The sequence below is a fragment of the Puma concolor genome, chromosome A1 (assembly GCF_028749965.1).
Source record: "Puma concolor isolate L17-30 chromosome A1, mPumCon1.1.hap2, whole genome shotgun sequence".
Classification (NCBI taxonomy): Eukaryota; Metazoa; Chordata; class Mammalia; order Carnivora; family Felidae; genus Puma; species Puma concolor.
The window spans coordinates 81,883,826-81,897,735 of record NC_141667.1 but is presented as its reverse complement, the minus strand read 5'-3'; the positions used below and the strand labels follow the sequence as shown (position 1 = coordinate 81,897,735).

The 13,910-nt window shown below is 37.6% G+C and overlaps 2 protein-coding genes across 24 annotated transcripts in view; one reads left to right on the top strand and one right to left on the bottom strand.

Moving 5' to 3' along the window:
• CAST (calpastatin) overlaps positions 1-1,640 on the top strand; it is a 110,445-nt gene extending 108,805 nt beyond the window's left edge. For all 19 annotated transcript variants that reach the window (XM_086694532.1, XM_086694481.1, XM_086694575.1 and 16 more), the window contains 2 exons: positions 54-119; positions 1,059-1,640. In XM_086694532.1, the coding sequence (XP_086550658.1) occupies positions 54-104 (51 nt within the window). In that variant the 3' untranslated portion in view covers positions 105-119; positions 1,059-1,640. The remainder of the gene's footprint in view (positions 1-53; positions 120-1,058) is intronic.
• Positions 1,641-2,895: 1,255 nt separating this feature from the next.
• Positions 2,896-13,910, bottom strand: part of ERAP1 (endoplasmic reticulum aminopeptidase 1) — a 105,872-nt gene continuing 94,857 nt past the window's right edge. For all 5 annotated transcript variants that reach the window (XM_086693369.1, XM_025923592.2, XM_086693468.1 and 2 more), the window contains exons 14-19: positions 12,014-12,170; positions 11,180-11,364; positions 10,081-10,242; positions 9,457-9,597; positions 8,805-8,886; positions 2,896-4,548 (exon numbers count right to left, since the gene is read on the bottom strand). In XM_086693369.1, coding sequence (XP_086549495.1) covers positions 4,393-4,548; positions 8,805-8,886; positions 9,457-9,597; positions 10,081-10,242; positions 11,180-11,364; positions 12,014-12,170 — 883 coding nt within the window. In that variant the 3' untranslated portion in view covers positions 2,896-4,392. The remainder of the gene's footprint in view (positions 4,549-8,804; positions 8,887-9,456; positions 9,598-10,080; positions 10,243-11,179; positions 11,365-12,013; positions 12,171-13,910) is intronic.

Below are 13,910 nucleotides of genomic sequence, written 5' to 3'. Positions count from 1 at the left end.
ATACTTAATCCAGGAAAGGAGGGGTTCAGTAATGGTTCTGCTTTCCCTTTTAGGCACAGGATGAAACTTCCAAGCTAAAAGCTGATGAAAAAAATACAAGTTAAAGTTCACACTATTTGGTAAGTTCAGGGTTTGTTGTAAATGAAGACAACTGGACCTTGTTACAGACCTGTTTATAGGCAAGGGAAACTAAACCCACTTCTTATTCATGTTCTTTTCATACTATTGGCATAAAATGCACATAGCATTGTCAATAGGTTAATTCACTGAAAAGCAATAAATGGAATAATATGCTCCTGGAATGTTTAAAAACAGTAATCTTATAATTAAGAGCTCTTTAATATATCAGACTAGGCTCTTAAAAATGACCACCTAAGTCTAGTCGACTCTTTGAAACCCAGATGCTTGTGACTGCAGGTTACCCAGTTAGCCTGTTAACATCATACAGTGAAATGTCCTTATGATACTGATATTACCAAAATACCAACACATGGTGAGGGGAACACAAGTACCTCTTATGTCTAGAGGAAACTACAGGGTTTTTTTTGAAACAAAAGCAAAGGAAATGATTGACCACTTTTGTTCATCTTAGTTTTGCAAAAGTCAAGTACTTTATTTAATTCTGATGGTGACTGAAGAACTTGTTTGGATAAGGCAATCAGGAGATGTACCTTGAGAGCCCTTATATTTCTTATATGTTTCCTATATATAAGAATAGGTGTTAATCTAAGCCATTAAAGCTTATGACCACTGGCTGACCAAATCCTAAAGAAAATAAAAATGTAGGTTAGATTGGGTTACTCTCTCTCACCACGGTCTACTTTTGTTTCGGATAACAAGGGTGGTACACTTATTAGAACTGTTCCAAAGATTTTTCCCCAAGTTAAAATTTTCTATTTTCTAAATTCTAGAATTTTCTAAAATCATTCTCATGTTTACTCATAGGAGATTCCTTGTTGCTATCTTTTACATAGCATTATTAGTAAATGTTACATTTACTATGCCTATAACAAGAAAATTATGTATTCACTGGATTTCTTTTCTTTGAATTTTTCAAGGTATCTGCCTATACAATCTTCAGCTGGTGAATGGTGACTTTTGAAGGACAAAAGGCTTTGAACAAAAGAAAATTTTTCTGGGTGGTTTCTAAACAGTGTTATTTGTTGACTCTTGACATCCTAAACATTGGTTATTCTTTTCCCAGAAAGAAAATGAATTTGTCTGGTTCATCTGTGTAACTTACTGAGTATTGATAAACTTTGAATTTTTAAAAATTGCCTTCAGTTGGGAGAGACGGGAACTCTATATTTCTAAGAGATATATTTGATAGTTTCTTAAAACAACATATAAAAGGAAAAACCTTTGCAGACTTTTGCACATTCTACACACAGTGCCTGTAAATCTCATTAGTTTTTTTCCATTTGCACTTACTTTTATTGTTAGCATTTGGAAAACAATGCTTTGAATGTGTTTAATGTTCTGATTTTTCATTACCCATCTCCTCTTGGGCTTTAGAACTGTATTTGATGTTTCTTTGGGTTAATGTTTATAAGTCAAACATAAAATATTGTACAGTGGGCACATATCTCCTCTTGGGCTGCTAATAAATTAATAACCTGGACAGACCAGGACATGCTGCACCCAGTACTCTTTTTTTTTTGCCAGAGGTTAGGACTTCTACACCTTAGAGCCAGCACAAAACATACTAAGACTAGAATCAAGTCAGAAAAGCAAAATGCAGACTATATGTCACCACATAGCAAGCTCCAAAAATAAGAAAATATGATCCTTAGAATATTCATATGCCTTGAACTCACTTGGGTTACTGTGTTAAGCTATGCTTTCCATTTTGCTACATATAAGCAGAGCAGCAATTATCTGCTTAGACCATTGCCACTTTAGTCTGTGCACTGTATACCATCTGGCTTTAAGGAAGGTAGGTGTACCAAAGATAAAAACTTCTTTAAAAAAAAAAAAAGCTATCTGAAATTTAAAAACCTGCTTTTCTCCCACAGCAATTCAAGAACTAGGTTCTGATGTCATACAACTTTGAATGGTTTCTCGGATCTTTTGGAATGAATTGTTTATGAACATAGCACTGATATCCTTGAGGGGATTTTGATAAATAATTTCATCTTTATTTCTTGGTACTGGATGCAGGAAAAGATATCAGGTACATGTCATAAAACTGATTTGGAATTCTTCATTTCAGAAAGCACAGCCTTCCTTAGCATATGTTTTAAGTTCTTATTAGAACTTAGCCGACTTCTCTAAAAATGAGAAATAGCACCAATACAGTCCAGAAAGTGGGGGGAGGAAAAACAACAACAGTACCTATAATGGGGCATAAAATGATATTGCTAACTCTTCCAAAATTCTCATGAAAAGTCATGCACATACATATAGGATATCATGCTTAGCCCCCTTTAAATGCTGCGTATCTATCCCATGAGAGATGCGGGCATTATTCTATTACTCTAAATCTGGGAAATATAAGCCAGTGCTGGGGAGAGTAAACAGACCTTTTCAAAGCACTGACAAGAAAATAATGAACACTGCTCCTGTGGGATTTCAACTGTATTTCTAAGTCTTCTAATTAGGTAGTATAAAGTTTTTCTTTTTTTTTCAAAATGAAATCTTTGACATTGACAGATGTGTTTGCAGGGAAATGGCTGCAGTATTACTAATTTCCCTGCATATACAGAAATATTTTTAAATCCAGAGATTTAAGAAATGCTTGTAAAAGTAAACATTAAAGGTACCCTGAATATGCCTTTTTGTTCATTAGCAATGTCTTCAAGACTTGGGCGTTTACTGGTAATTAATGATGAGACTAAGCTACAGAGTCTGAGTCTTCTTCTACCTAATTAGGAGGAAATGATTGCAAATGTCTGCTTAGAAGTAAATAGAATTTTTATTCCCAAAAAGGTATTTGCACATTGTTGTAGCAATATTGTTATTCAGAAAATGGACTTCTCCAGAAGCAAATTAACATAGGTTCCTCAGGTGACCAAAATGAAAACCACTATTTCCATGTTTCATTAAGTCAAAATACAAAACAATTAAAAGTATTTTACATTAAAATCTTGGCTTTGTATGTCTTTTAGAAGGTTAATACCTGGGGGTGGACATTACCAGTGATTCCTGGTTTTATTTCTCAAACCATTAGACTATGCAATACATATAAAAAGAGAATTGTAAACACATTCATGTCACTCTATTCCACAATATATTAGAACACATTGACATTTTTCATATATTCTTTTAAATTTTATAGTATGTTAAACTCATAAAAACAACTCACTGCCACACTTAAGCTAATATAAATAATTTCAGTTTCACATTATTGGAGACTCTGCCATGACTTAGTGGCAGTGCCAGTAACAAGGTTTTGGGGAATTATAAACTAGGCCAAATATGGAGCAGAGAGAGGAAGCATCACCTACCTAAGTATCAACAGCTCCCAGGTTCAACTTCAAATCAAAGCTTTCTCCTCTAGACCTGAATGTACTCTGCTTTTTTCAGAGGGACACTGTATCACTCAGGGTCCTTGAGGAAATAGACCACACACTCAAATTAGGATTGAGAAGAGTTCTCTAAAAAGGTTTGTTTTTTAAACAAAGGTATGGGGATGGGTGTAAGGAACCCACAAGTACTGCTAGGACTATGAAAAGCCAGACTCCCACTTCACCCTCCCCTCATCCTGGAGGGATGAGAGGAGGAATGGTTACTAGAAGGCAGAGGTGGAGAAGGCTGGGTAAAAAGAGGGCCGCTTCTCAGGAGCCAAGCTTTGGTGGAGGCCACCCGAGGCAACCTGCAAGGGCACCAGGGAAATACAACACCCCCATCTATTCTCCCCTACCCCAGCTCCCATCTGCCCTCCTGGGAGACTGACAGAAGTCAGCAAACAAGCCTGATGACATGTGCCTACATGTCAGCCCCTGGACATGTGGCAGGGAAGGGAAAGGTGGAACATGCTTAGTCACTGATCCAAGGGTTCACTGTTCAGCAGTCCTCACTATGCACAGGTCTTTAAAGGAGAGTGACAAATCAGCTTATGGATGACACACACATGGGGAGCAGGGGTTTGGAAAGCACAAGGCTTAAGTATAGGACATAAAACGGTAGAAATAAGCTACTCCTCTACAGTAGGGAACCCACTGCTTGCGTTTAGATTGCAGGGTGACACCTGTCAATAAAATACATTGTGGCAGTAACCCATCGATGAACAATTTAGTAGCCCGTTTTGTCACAGGAATAGTCAAATGAGTACGAAGGAAATGGAAAAATATCTTCAGCAGAAGCCAAAAGAGCCATCTCTGGTTTGAAAATAATCACATCTGACAAAATTTTAGCATAATGTTACCACAGGAACCACCAAGGAACAAACTGTTAGAGCAGTGCAAGCTTCTCGCTTTGGAGCCACACTCTGATTTTATCAAAATTCTTATCCATCCAACGAATGTTTTCCTCAATGGTTTCAATTGTTTGCTGGACACAACGGAGCTGAGAACTGTTTTCTTTCAAGGAGCTGAAGAATCCTTTTACCTTGTAAGGAAAAAGCAAATTTTAAAAATCTGTTTTATTGTATTACATAAATAAACTTTCAGGCTAGTTAAAACAAGCCAAAATTGCAGCATTTGCCCAAATTATACATAGAAGGCAGTGCCCCGTGTCTGGGTAGAATTGTGTACACAGAAATTTAAGCTCTACGAAATGAGCTCATGCATCATGATGTCAAATTCTGCATTTTTCTCTGCAGTTTTATTTATTCCCAGTTGCCAGATTCTAAAAGACTTCACTGTATACTGTTTTATAATTAAGGTTTGAGTGTGTTTATTTAATATATATTGTTATATACACACCAATGCAAGCTTAGTTTTTGTTTTTTGTTTTTTTTTAACATATCTAAAAAGCTAAATGTGCAGAGTATCTTCTTTGCCAAGGAAAACAATTTGAACCCCACAAGTACAGTCTTTCTCCTTGGGCCTGGCCTTGTAGGTCATTACAGAAACAAGAAGGTTATGGTGGAAATCTCCCAAACCGCCAAATTTTTTACACTAATCCGCAATTCATGTATTGTTCCTCCAAGATAAAATCCACACAAAGTTGTCCATGGTTTTAAACAGATAAGACACTGCTGTCTCCTCAAAAATACCTTCCCTGTTTCATGGCTGGGTATCGACTCCTTTAAGCTCACATGAGGAACAGTGTGGCTTTGCAACAGCATTGACTATTGCAGTACTCTCTTTCACCTTTAAAAGGTTCTTAACATTGTCCTTTATGTTTTCACAGCATTAATCTGTAAGTTTTTGACTCTGTAGACAGGAGGTAAGTCTAGGTCAAGATGCAGTATTTATTCAGCATGGATTCCAGACAGTTATTTTCTTAAAAATCCATGTTGTAGGGGCGTCTGGGTGGCAGTTGGTTGAGTATCCAACTTCCTCTCAGGTCATGATTTTATGGTTCCTGGGTTTGAGTCCCATATGGGACTTGCTGCTGTCAGTGCAGAGCCTGCTTCAGATCCTCTGCCCCCCTTTCTATGCCCCTCCTCTGCTCACGCTCTGACTGAGATGTCTCTCTCAAAAATAAACATTTAAAAAAAATCTGTGTTGTAATATCGTATTATAAATTTGGGAATAAGAATAGGCTTTTGAGAGATCAAATTCCAATATTAAATGATTCAGGTTTGTTTTAAAATTGGTACCTCAATACAACTTTTCAATGAGCTGAAGGCCTGCCCTCTGCTGTAGCAACCTAGAAAACACTTAGCATGCCTCATGGGCCTGCATTCAGTTGGAGCTCAGCCTACTGTTACATCCTTTCAGAACTCAAGATTCATACTCAGTTAAAAGAATGACTCCAGGCACTTTAGAACAGTCCTATCACATCATTAATTTTACTAATTAATTATTTAATATGTTATTTAACTATTTTCAAATTATTTAAAATAATCCTGAAAGAGCCCTTCATGATAGTACCACTAAGAAAAACAAAACAAAAAACTGTAAGACCTGTAAACGAAGCCAGCTGCTAACCCTTGCCCTTCAACTCTTTTGACCCAAAATTCTCTCTCCTATCTTCATCTACCTTGAGAAATCCATCCTCTCAACTGAGCATTTGATTCAAACCTGCCTCCTTGAGAACATGTTCTGTGCAATAAGTGGTGTGATATAGAGACAGAAAGAAACAGTTTTATCCTACTAACTTGTTTGATCCTTAGTAAACAACTTAACTTGTCTGGGACTCAGTTTTCACTTTGGTAGCAAGAGGATGCTCTTTGCCTTGCAAAGCACGGGTGAGGATGTAGTTATATAATGTGAGTAAAGTGCAGACCCTAAAACCCAGCTTGTATCAGGGACTCATCCTCATCCCTTTTTTCATGACTGTTTGGCACTTATTCATCCCTCTGGCTGAATTCCTGTGTTAGACACTGAGGAGGAGGTAATGAACCAGGCAAGCAGCCTGTCCTCTGGGAGCTTACACTCTGGCTGGGAAAACAACAAGCGGTAAACTATGATTACTTTAAATATACCACCGTGGACAAAACACACTGAGGCTACGACAGTAACTGGGGAAGGGGGTGGCCTGCTTTAGACAGAGTAGTCTGGGAAGGTGACATGTGATCTGAGACCTCTACAGGATAAAATGAGCCTTTCCACTGGTTCCTTTATCCAAGTTAGGGAAAGAGCAAGCCAGGCAGAGGTAAGAAGTTTAGAGGCTTGGGGCACCTGGGTGGCTCAGTTAAGTGTCCAACTTCCGCTCAGGTCTTGATCTCATGGTTCATGAGTTCAAGCCCCATGTCGGGCTTCAGATTCTCTGTCTCCCTCTCTCTGCCCCTCCCCTGCTCTCTTGCTTTCTCTCAAAATTAAATAAACATTGAAAAAGAAAGAAGTTTAGAGGCTTAGAGACAAAATAAACACCTGGTAGCCCTGGAACAGGAAGTGGCTGAGTGACTCAAGTGTTGTATGAGGGTGACACAGAAAAGCATGTGAAAATGGGCTGGAGAGGTGGGCAAGAGCCCAGTCATCATGGTCTTGTGCACATTCAAAGGAAAGTCTTGGGATTTATTCCAAGCTGAATAGGTAAGAGTTCATGGAGGAGTCAGTCATGGGTTGATTTTCAGTATTAAATGTGCAAAATGACTTGGTATTGGCAAATTGGGAAGACACGCAGGAGGCTATAGCCATAGGCCAGGCCAGAGATGAGAAAGGCTTGGGGTGGAGTAAAAGCAGACAAGTGCACAGATACAATGTATATGCTGAAAGCCGAGCCAACAAGACTCAGGGAGGAGTTGGATGTCAGGACCGAGAAGGGCTCAAACTAACTCCCACATTTTACCTGTCAGTAAGACACTCTCCCTTCTGATGACATCCAAGATGTCATTTCCATGCTCTACCTCAGGGCCTTTGCACCTGATGTTTCTTTTGCACACGACAACTGCATTTCCTTCAGTTTCTGCTCAAAGGTCTCCTAATTATTCCATAGAACAAAGCTCCATCCCGTACCCACTCTCTCCTTACCTTGCCTTATTCATCTTAAGAGCATGTAACCACCTGACGTAGGTTGATCTGTCCGTAACTGATTCCCCAGTAGAATTTAAGCTCTATGAGGGCCAAGACTTTGTCTACTCTGTTCGTCATCATAGCCCCAGAAACTAAAACCATGTTTGCCTTATAATAAAAATGTAATGTCTTTAAAGAAATAATGAGAAAAGACTTGAATAAGCAAGTAAATGAATGAAATGTTTTGTTGCTATAGATCTGGTCTAGGGACAGCTGTCTTGCTACTAACAGCCCCTGACTGGTCTTCAGTCATCACATAGAGTAGCTCTGCTGTAGACCTCACTAGAGTTCAACCCTGAATTGTGTGCAATTTTACAAGCCTGCATGAAACTACTGAAAACTAGAGAAAATCAGGGATACAACAGTTCTTTTGATTTTCAAAGCATTCTCCCTGTATCAAGCTGTATCATGGTGTAACCAGACTATACAATGGAAGTATTCCTAAAAAAAAAAATAGTATTAGGCTCTCAGACTTTATGTAAAGGCAACATATTTTTAAAGCCATGTAAAATTTGTTCTACACCTTTAGAAAACATTATTAGAGAAGGAACACCACACAACAATGACCTAGACATCCACTTCCTCAAAGTTTAAGGCCAGAAGAAAAGTTTGCTTTGGTGGAAAACTTTTACATTTCAGGTTCTCTCTTACCAGACAATAGGAGTAACTCCTATGGTTTTCTCATTTTTTGTCTTGACTGCTACGAAGTGGTGATACATTTACAGTTGCAATAAATTATCCTCAGCATAAATCCCTCATACAGTTACCTCTTTCTGTCAATCATGCAGCTTTCTGGTATTTAACATTTCTGTTATATATGGACATTACAAGTTGCCTAAAATTCTTTCTGCAAGTACATGGCATATAAATAAGTAAGAAAATCATGAATCTAGATAGTGGAGAACCAAGATTCCAGATTTCCTAACAGCTAGATGATCACATAGGGCATTTATATCTCTAATGATCACTTTTAACATCTCAATAAACAGAGATTAAATGCTTCCAGTAATTTTTAAGCCCTAAAAATTTTAATGGCAGAGCTAAGACTTCTTAACATGTTGACAAAGAGGCACAGTTTTCAATAATTTATTGTAACTGATTTTGGTTGGTGTCCAAAACACCACAGCATCTGAAAAGAACATCTACTAAGTGACAAAATCCATTCCTAACTCCTCATACCCTTTTGTCTACCCCATATTTATTAGCTAATTGTCACTTAAATTTAAAAGTTTTGTTTACCTCCTCAAGCCGTGCTCTTGTGGAGAACTGATTTGTTGTTCCTATTACCATATTTGTTAAAGAAGATGAGCCAAGTTCAAACCTGCAAATTGAAGTTGTCAAGATGTATCATAAAGTATTTATTCACTTAACATGTTTTTAAGTGCCGTATAAATTTTACAGGAATTAACTAAAAACTGGTTAGGCAGGAAAAAAATCTATGACATGATCCGCATCCTCCAATGTGTTAACATACCATTGTAAAATATAAATACACCAGCAGCTGAATAAAAGATGCAGTACCCTAAAGAAAGTGCTAGAGGCTTAGTAAGTGCTATGAGAGCTAGGCAAGTGCAGGTGCAAACAAGCAGAAGTGTTAAAGCAAGACGTGGGTTGAACTGTGCAGAGGAAGGCTAATTGGTCAGCAGATGCAGAAAGGGATTGGAATGGAAAACTGAACTACCCAGATTCATTAGTTAGCACTAAATTCTGAGTTTTATATTTTCTAAGAATATTTTTAAAGTATCTCTATGTGCTATCTGCAATAAAAAAAAAAACACAAACAAACAAACAAAATCCCTTTAGACCACCACTGTTGTTTTACAAACAAAGCTAAAACACAGCCAGGTTAATGGACTTTTTTAGTCACGGCACAATTTTTGGCACTACTTACTTTTGTATAAGTTTATCCCAATTTTCCCTCAGAAACTGCCAGGCCAATGGATATCCCACCGGGTTCCTGCCAACAGCTCTAAGGATACGTGGAAACTCTTGAATTTTTATTTTATCTCCCTTAAAACTTTCATCTAGTAGCCTAAAATGAATAAGAGAAGAAATGGTAACAACAAATAGTCCTTGGAAAAGTTGTAAGTCATTTCAATAAAATAATGCATGAAAGAAAAAAAGCCAATCCGTCAATAATAAAGACCAAATAGGTAACTAGAGTGCTAATAAACCTGCTAGATGTACATAATAAAAATTCACACTTATATAGTGTTCACAACACCCATTCTCATATAATCACATTTGTTCATAAGAGAAAATAAATAAGAAAGTTTTATCTAAAGGTATGTATTTCTAAACATGTTCTTTTAAAAACATACAAATATATATTCCTTTAAATATTTTTCCTAATACCTGCTTCTCACTAATTAACTACCATACTCATTAGATGTGTGCCCACTTAACTGTTCCCAGCAGAATAGGCAATTCCTGGCCAAGAGAACAAAAACAACGTCAGAAGCATCTGATGTCATTTAATTCCTCATGGCCATGTAAACACGAATGAATTACTCACCACTGAAGCTTTCCCTCATTTTGGCTAATACTGAGGGCAAATTCAATTTCGTTTTTCTCGGTACTGGACAAAGATGACTGATATTTACTATAAAGAAAATCCCATCCTTCAGGGTTCTGGACCCCCACAGCGAACACCGCCAAGGTTACATCACTGGGCAGACTGCGGAAAAGAACATACCTAGTGAGAGTCTGAGATGTAGGAAGTGTGTTTGAATGTATAATGGTGACCAATTACAAGCTGATAAAATGGCCTGGTGATCAGAGAAATGTGCCTGGAAATGTCAACAAAAATAACCTCTTTCCTTCAGTTAGATTTTAAGAAAGAAGTACAAGAAAGCATCTAAAATTCAATTTTAAGTCCCGTTCTCAAAAACATTATGTGAAATTCCACTTTGATAAATACCAACATATCTAACATATGTTAATGATGCTGGCAACTCGACGGGTGGTCACTTTTTAAACCAAAAGAAAGAAATGCAAACTAGACTCAAGAAGTAATCCATGAACAAAGGTCAGGAATCCAACGGGAGGACTGTTTGGAAGCATTTCTTTAAATGGAAGCATGTATACTTTTTGTTTGCTTAATATTTCCTGGAGACATTTAAGCCCCAAATATAACAGTCCTTAAGTACATCAAGAATCAATTCCAAATACAGGAAGATCCTACTTTGCTTAGACAGTGTCAGCAAGTATTTATACACACCCCATCAGGGACTTTGGAGGCCCAAAGGAGCTACCTCTATGGCAGGCACTGCCTCTGTTCCTATCCAGGATAGCTGTTTTCGTTCTGACCCTTGCCTCTATTAAATTGGAATTATTCTAATCCTATTTTAACTCTGCAAATATTTGATATATATATTTATATTTATCTGCAAAGATTTGATATATTTATATTTATATATATAAATTCCTAGTATTTCTTAAAAGAAAGTTGAGAGATACATAGATAAATCTTAAAAAATAATTTATTTTCTCAAAAAGTACAGCAGAGGAGACTTATGTATACTTTTTTTTTCCTCCCAACATTTAGCACCAATGATGAAAAACAGAAAAGATACCCTTCATATGAACAAATGGGTTGTTCTGTAAACACAGACCTCAAATTTCCACCAGCTTCCTTCCACTCTCTGAAATAGGCTTCTGCCCTCTGTACACAGGGCTGATACTTGCACATGCAGGCAAGGAGGAGGAGCTGGCTCCGCAGCATTCGCTGTGAGACTGAGCCCTCATCTGTCCACGTCTGATTATCAATGAGGTCCCTCAGCAGCCTGATGAGAAAGGCCTGCGAGAAAGCCACATGTGTCACCACAATGGTCCCAGGCCATCTCATGTTTTATACAAACCAACACACCCTCGGGATATGGGGATTAATTTTTAAAGCTTAATCCAACTCTTATTTTTAAAATCATGTAATTCTGTTTATATTTAATTATAAAAGGGTCAAAAACAAGAAAAAATGATTTTACTATTTCCATAACATTTGTAAGTATACCTTCATCTATTTAAAAATCAGGATGAACTGCCATTTTTGAAACAAACTAAGAGAGTTGATAGCACTAAATTTTGAGAGCAAATTATACAAAAGGACTTCATGACATTTTGCCAAAAATAATGCTTTTGTGCCTCTTCCTCAAGTACCGGACTCAGCATATCTTAATAGTAACCATCAAAATGCAGTAGTAAAATGAAATAAGTATTTGCAAAAAGAAAGGAGTAACAAATCCATAAAAATTGAGTACAGATTCTTACCACCGTCTGTGCCAGTAAGACCCAAATCTTTGCTAGTTAGTCTAAACACTGAGTTAATTTTGATTTACTTTTCCTTAATATATGTGAGGACATACATATATGAACAATGGTAAGGATGCTTTCCTACACCCACACAAAAGCAAATCAGTTATGTAACTATTCAATTTATTTAAGGCTTCTACCTTGAACTGATTTTCCACTTCCTTCATATCTCTTTTCTCCATCAGTTTATACATAGGTATCAGCTCATTCAAACTTTGGAACACGGGCATAATTTCAGTTTCATGCTTCAAGTATAGGGTTAAATCCAAGGCTTTTTCAATTGATAGCTTTCCATTGCTGGTCAAGAGACACCATGGTTAGCAGTTTAAAAAAAAAATGCAGGAAATCAATTTTTTGTTTCAAAAGATATTTTCATCTCCCAGCCAAACATTAGTCAGATATTAATGCCCCCTTAATAATAGTGACCTTTATATAAGTATCTTTTCTTTCACATATAACACTAGCTTATTTACCATTGTGGAGGAAGTTTCTCGAATAACAGGGCCAGGGCTAACTTGTGGTTAAGAAAAAATGGAGACAGGTCAGCATCTCTCCCTCTGTGAAACTGTGGATTGTGTGTTCAACTTCCAGAGTAAGATGTCAGTTTTCATCAAAATCAGTAATCTTGGTTGCAGAGATTGCCACTCAGTCAAAAGTCTGAGTGTCTGGATTGAACACATTCTTATCTCCATTTCAAAAAGAAACTGAATATAGATGTAAACCCTTCATTATGGAGGCCAGGGGTTAAAAGTCTCAGTGGCAGGGTATATGCTTAGGTAAGTAAACACAAAACCCTCTAAGAATTAAGCAATAATGTTATAGAGGGAAATGGTCTCAGTAACGCAGAAACCGCTAGATAAACAACTTCTGTCCTTATCGTCATTGCTTTTTGCCACCTTGAGAAGTCAGAAATGAAGAACTCAACATTTAGAGCAAAGGTACATGGGAAATGAGAACTATAGAATCATTCCTTCCCACATGGGTGACTCCCCTTAGGACTTCAGTTCTGCCTAAATATTGGAGAAGTTTGAGTTTCAGGTTAAGGAATCATTTCCTTTTTTTTTTTTTTTTTAAGTTTATTTATTTTTAAGTATTTATTTTGAGATAGGGAGAGGGAGAGAGGGAGAGAGGGAATCCTAAGGAGGCTCCTCACTGTCAGCACAGAGCCCAACAAAGGACTCAATCTCACAAAATGAACCATGAGATCATGACCTGAGCCAAAATCCAAGAGTTGGGCACTTAACTGACTGAGCACCTAGGAACCATTTCCTTAAAAGCCATTGTCATAAGGCAAAAAATTAGAGTGAACACTGTCCTTAACAACTCAAAGATCATTTGGTTAGTCCACATTTTATGAGCATGTTCCATACAGCTGCTGTGAAGTTCAGGTATCCAGTTTGAGGAGTTGGGGGGAGAAATTTTTTAATAAAAGAGTCACAATGCAAAAACTTGGTACTGAGCCACTTGGTCTTCTAAGGTTTCCAGAATGTGAAGGACCCAGCAGGGCAGAAACCTCCTGTATTATAGCAGGGCCAGAAAAGCTGCAGGACAAAGGGCTTCTCCAGAATGCTGATCTCCTGATTTTCTACACCCTTTTGCATCAGTCTGAGTTGTTAATGAAAAACATCAGGGGCGCCAGGGTGGCTCTGTCAGCTAAGTGTCTGACTTCAGCTCAGGTCACGATCTCGCAGTTCATGAGTTCAAGCCCCATGTCGGGCTCTGTGCTGACACCTTGGAGCCTGGAGTCTGCTTCGGATTCGGTGTCTCCCTCTCTGTGCCCTTCCCCTGCTCACATTCTGCCTCTCTCATGGTCTCTCAAAAATAAAATAAAAACATTAAAAAAAAAAAAGATTAAAATACAGATCACTTCCTTTACCTTACTCTGCAAACACAGACACATGGCTAACCATGAGACTAAAAGCAACCTTGGATTGTAAGAAGAACTTAGGAGAAGACACCTTTCAACTTCTAATTAGCAAGTAATCATTTTCATCTTCAGAAATCAAGCATTCAAATGCTAACAGCTGCTTTCAGAAA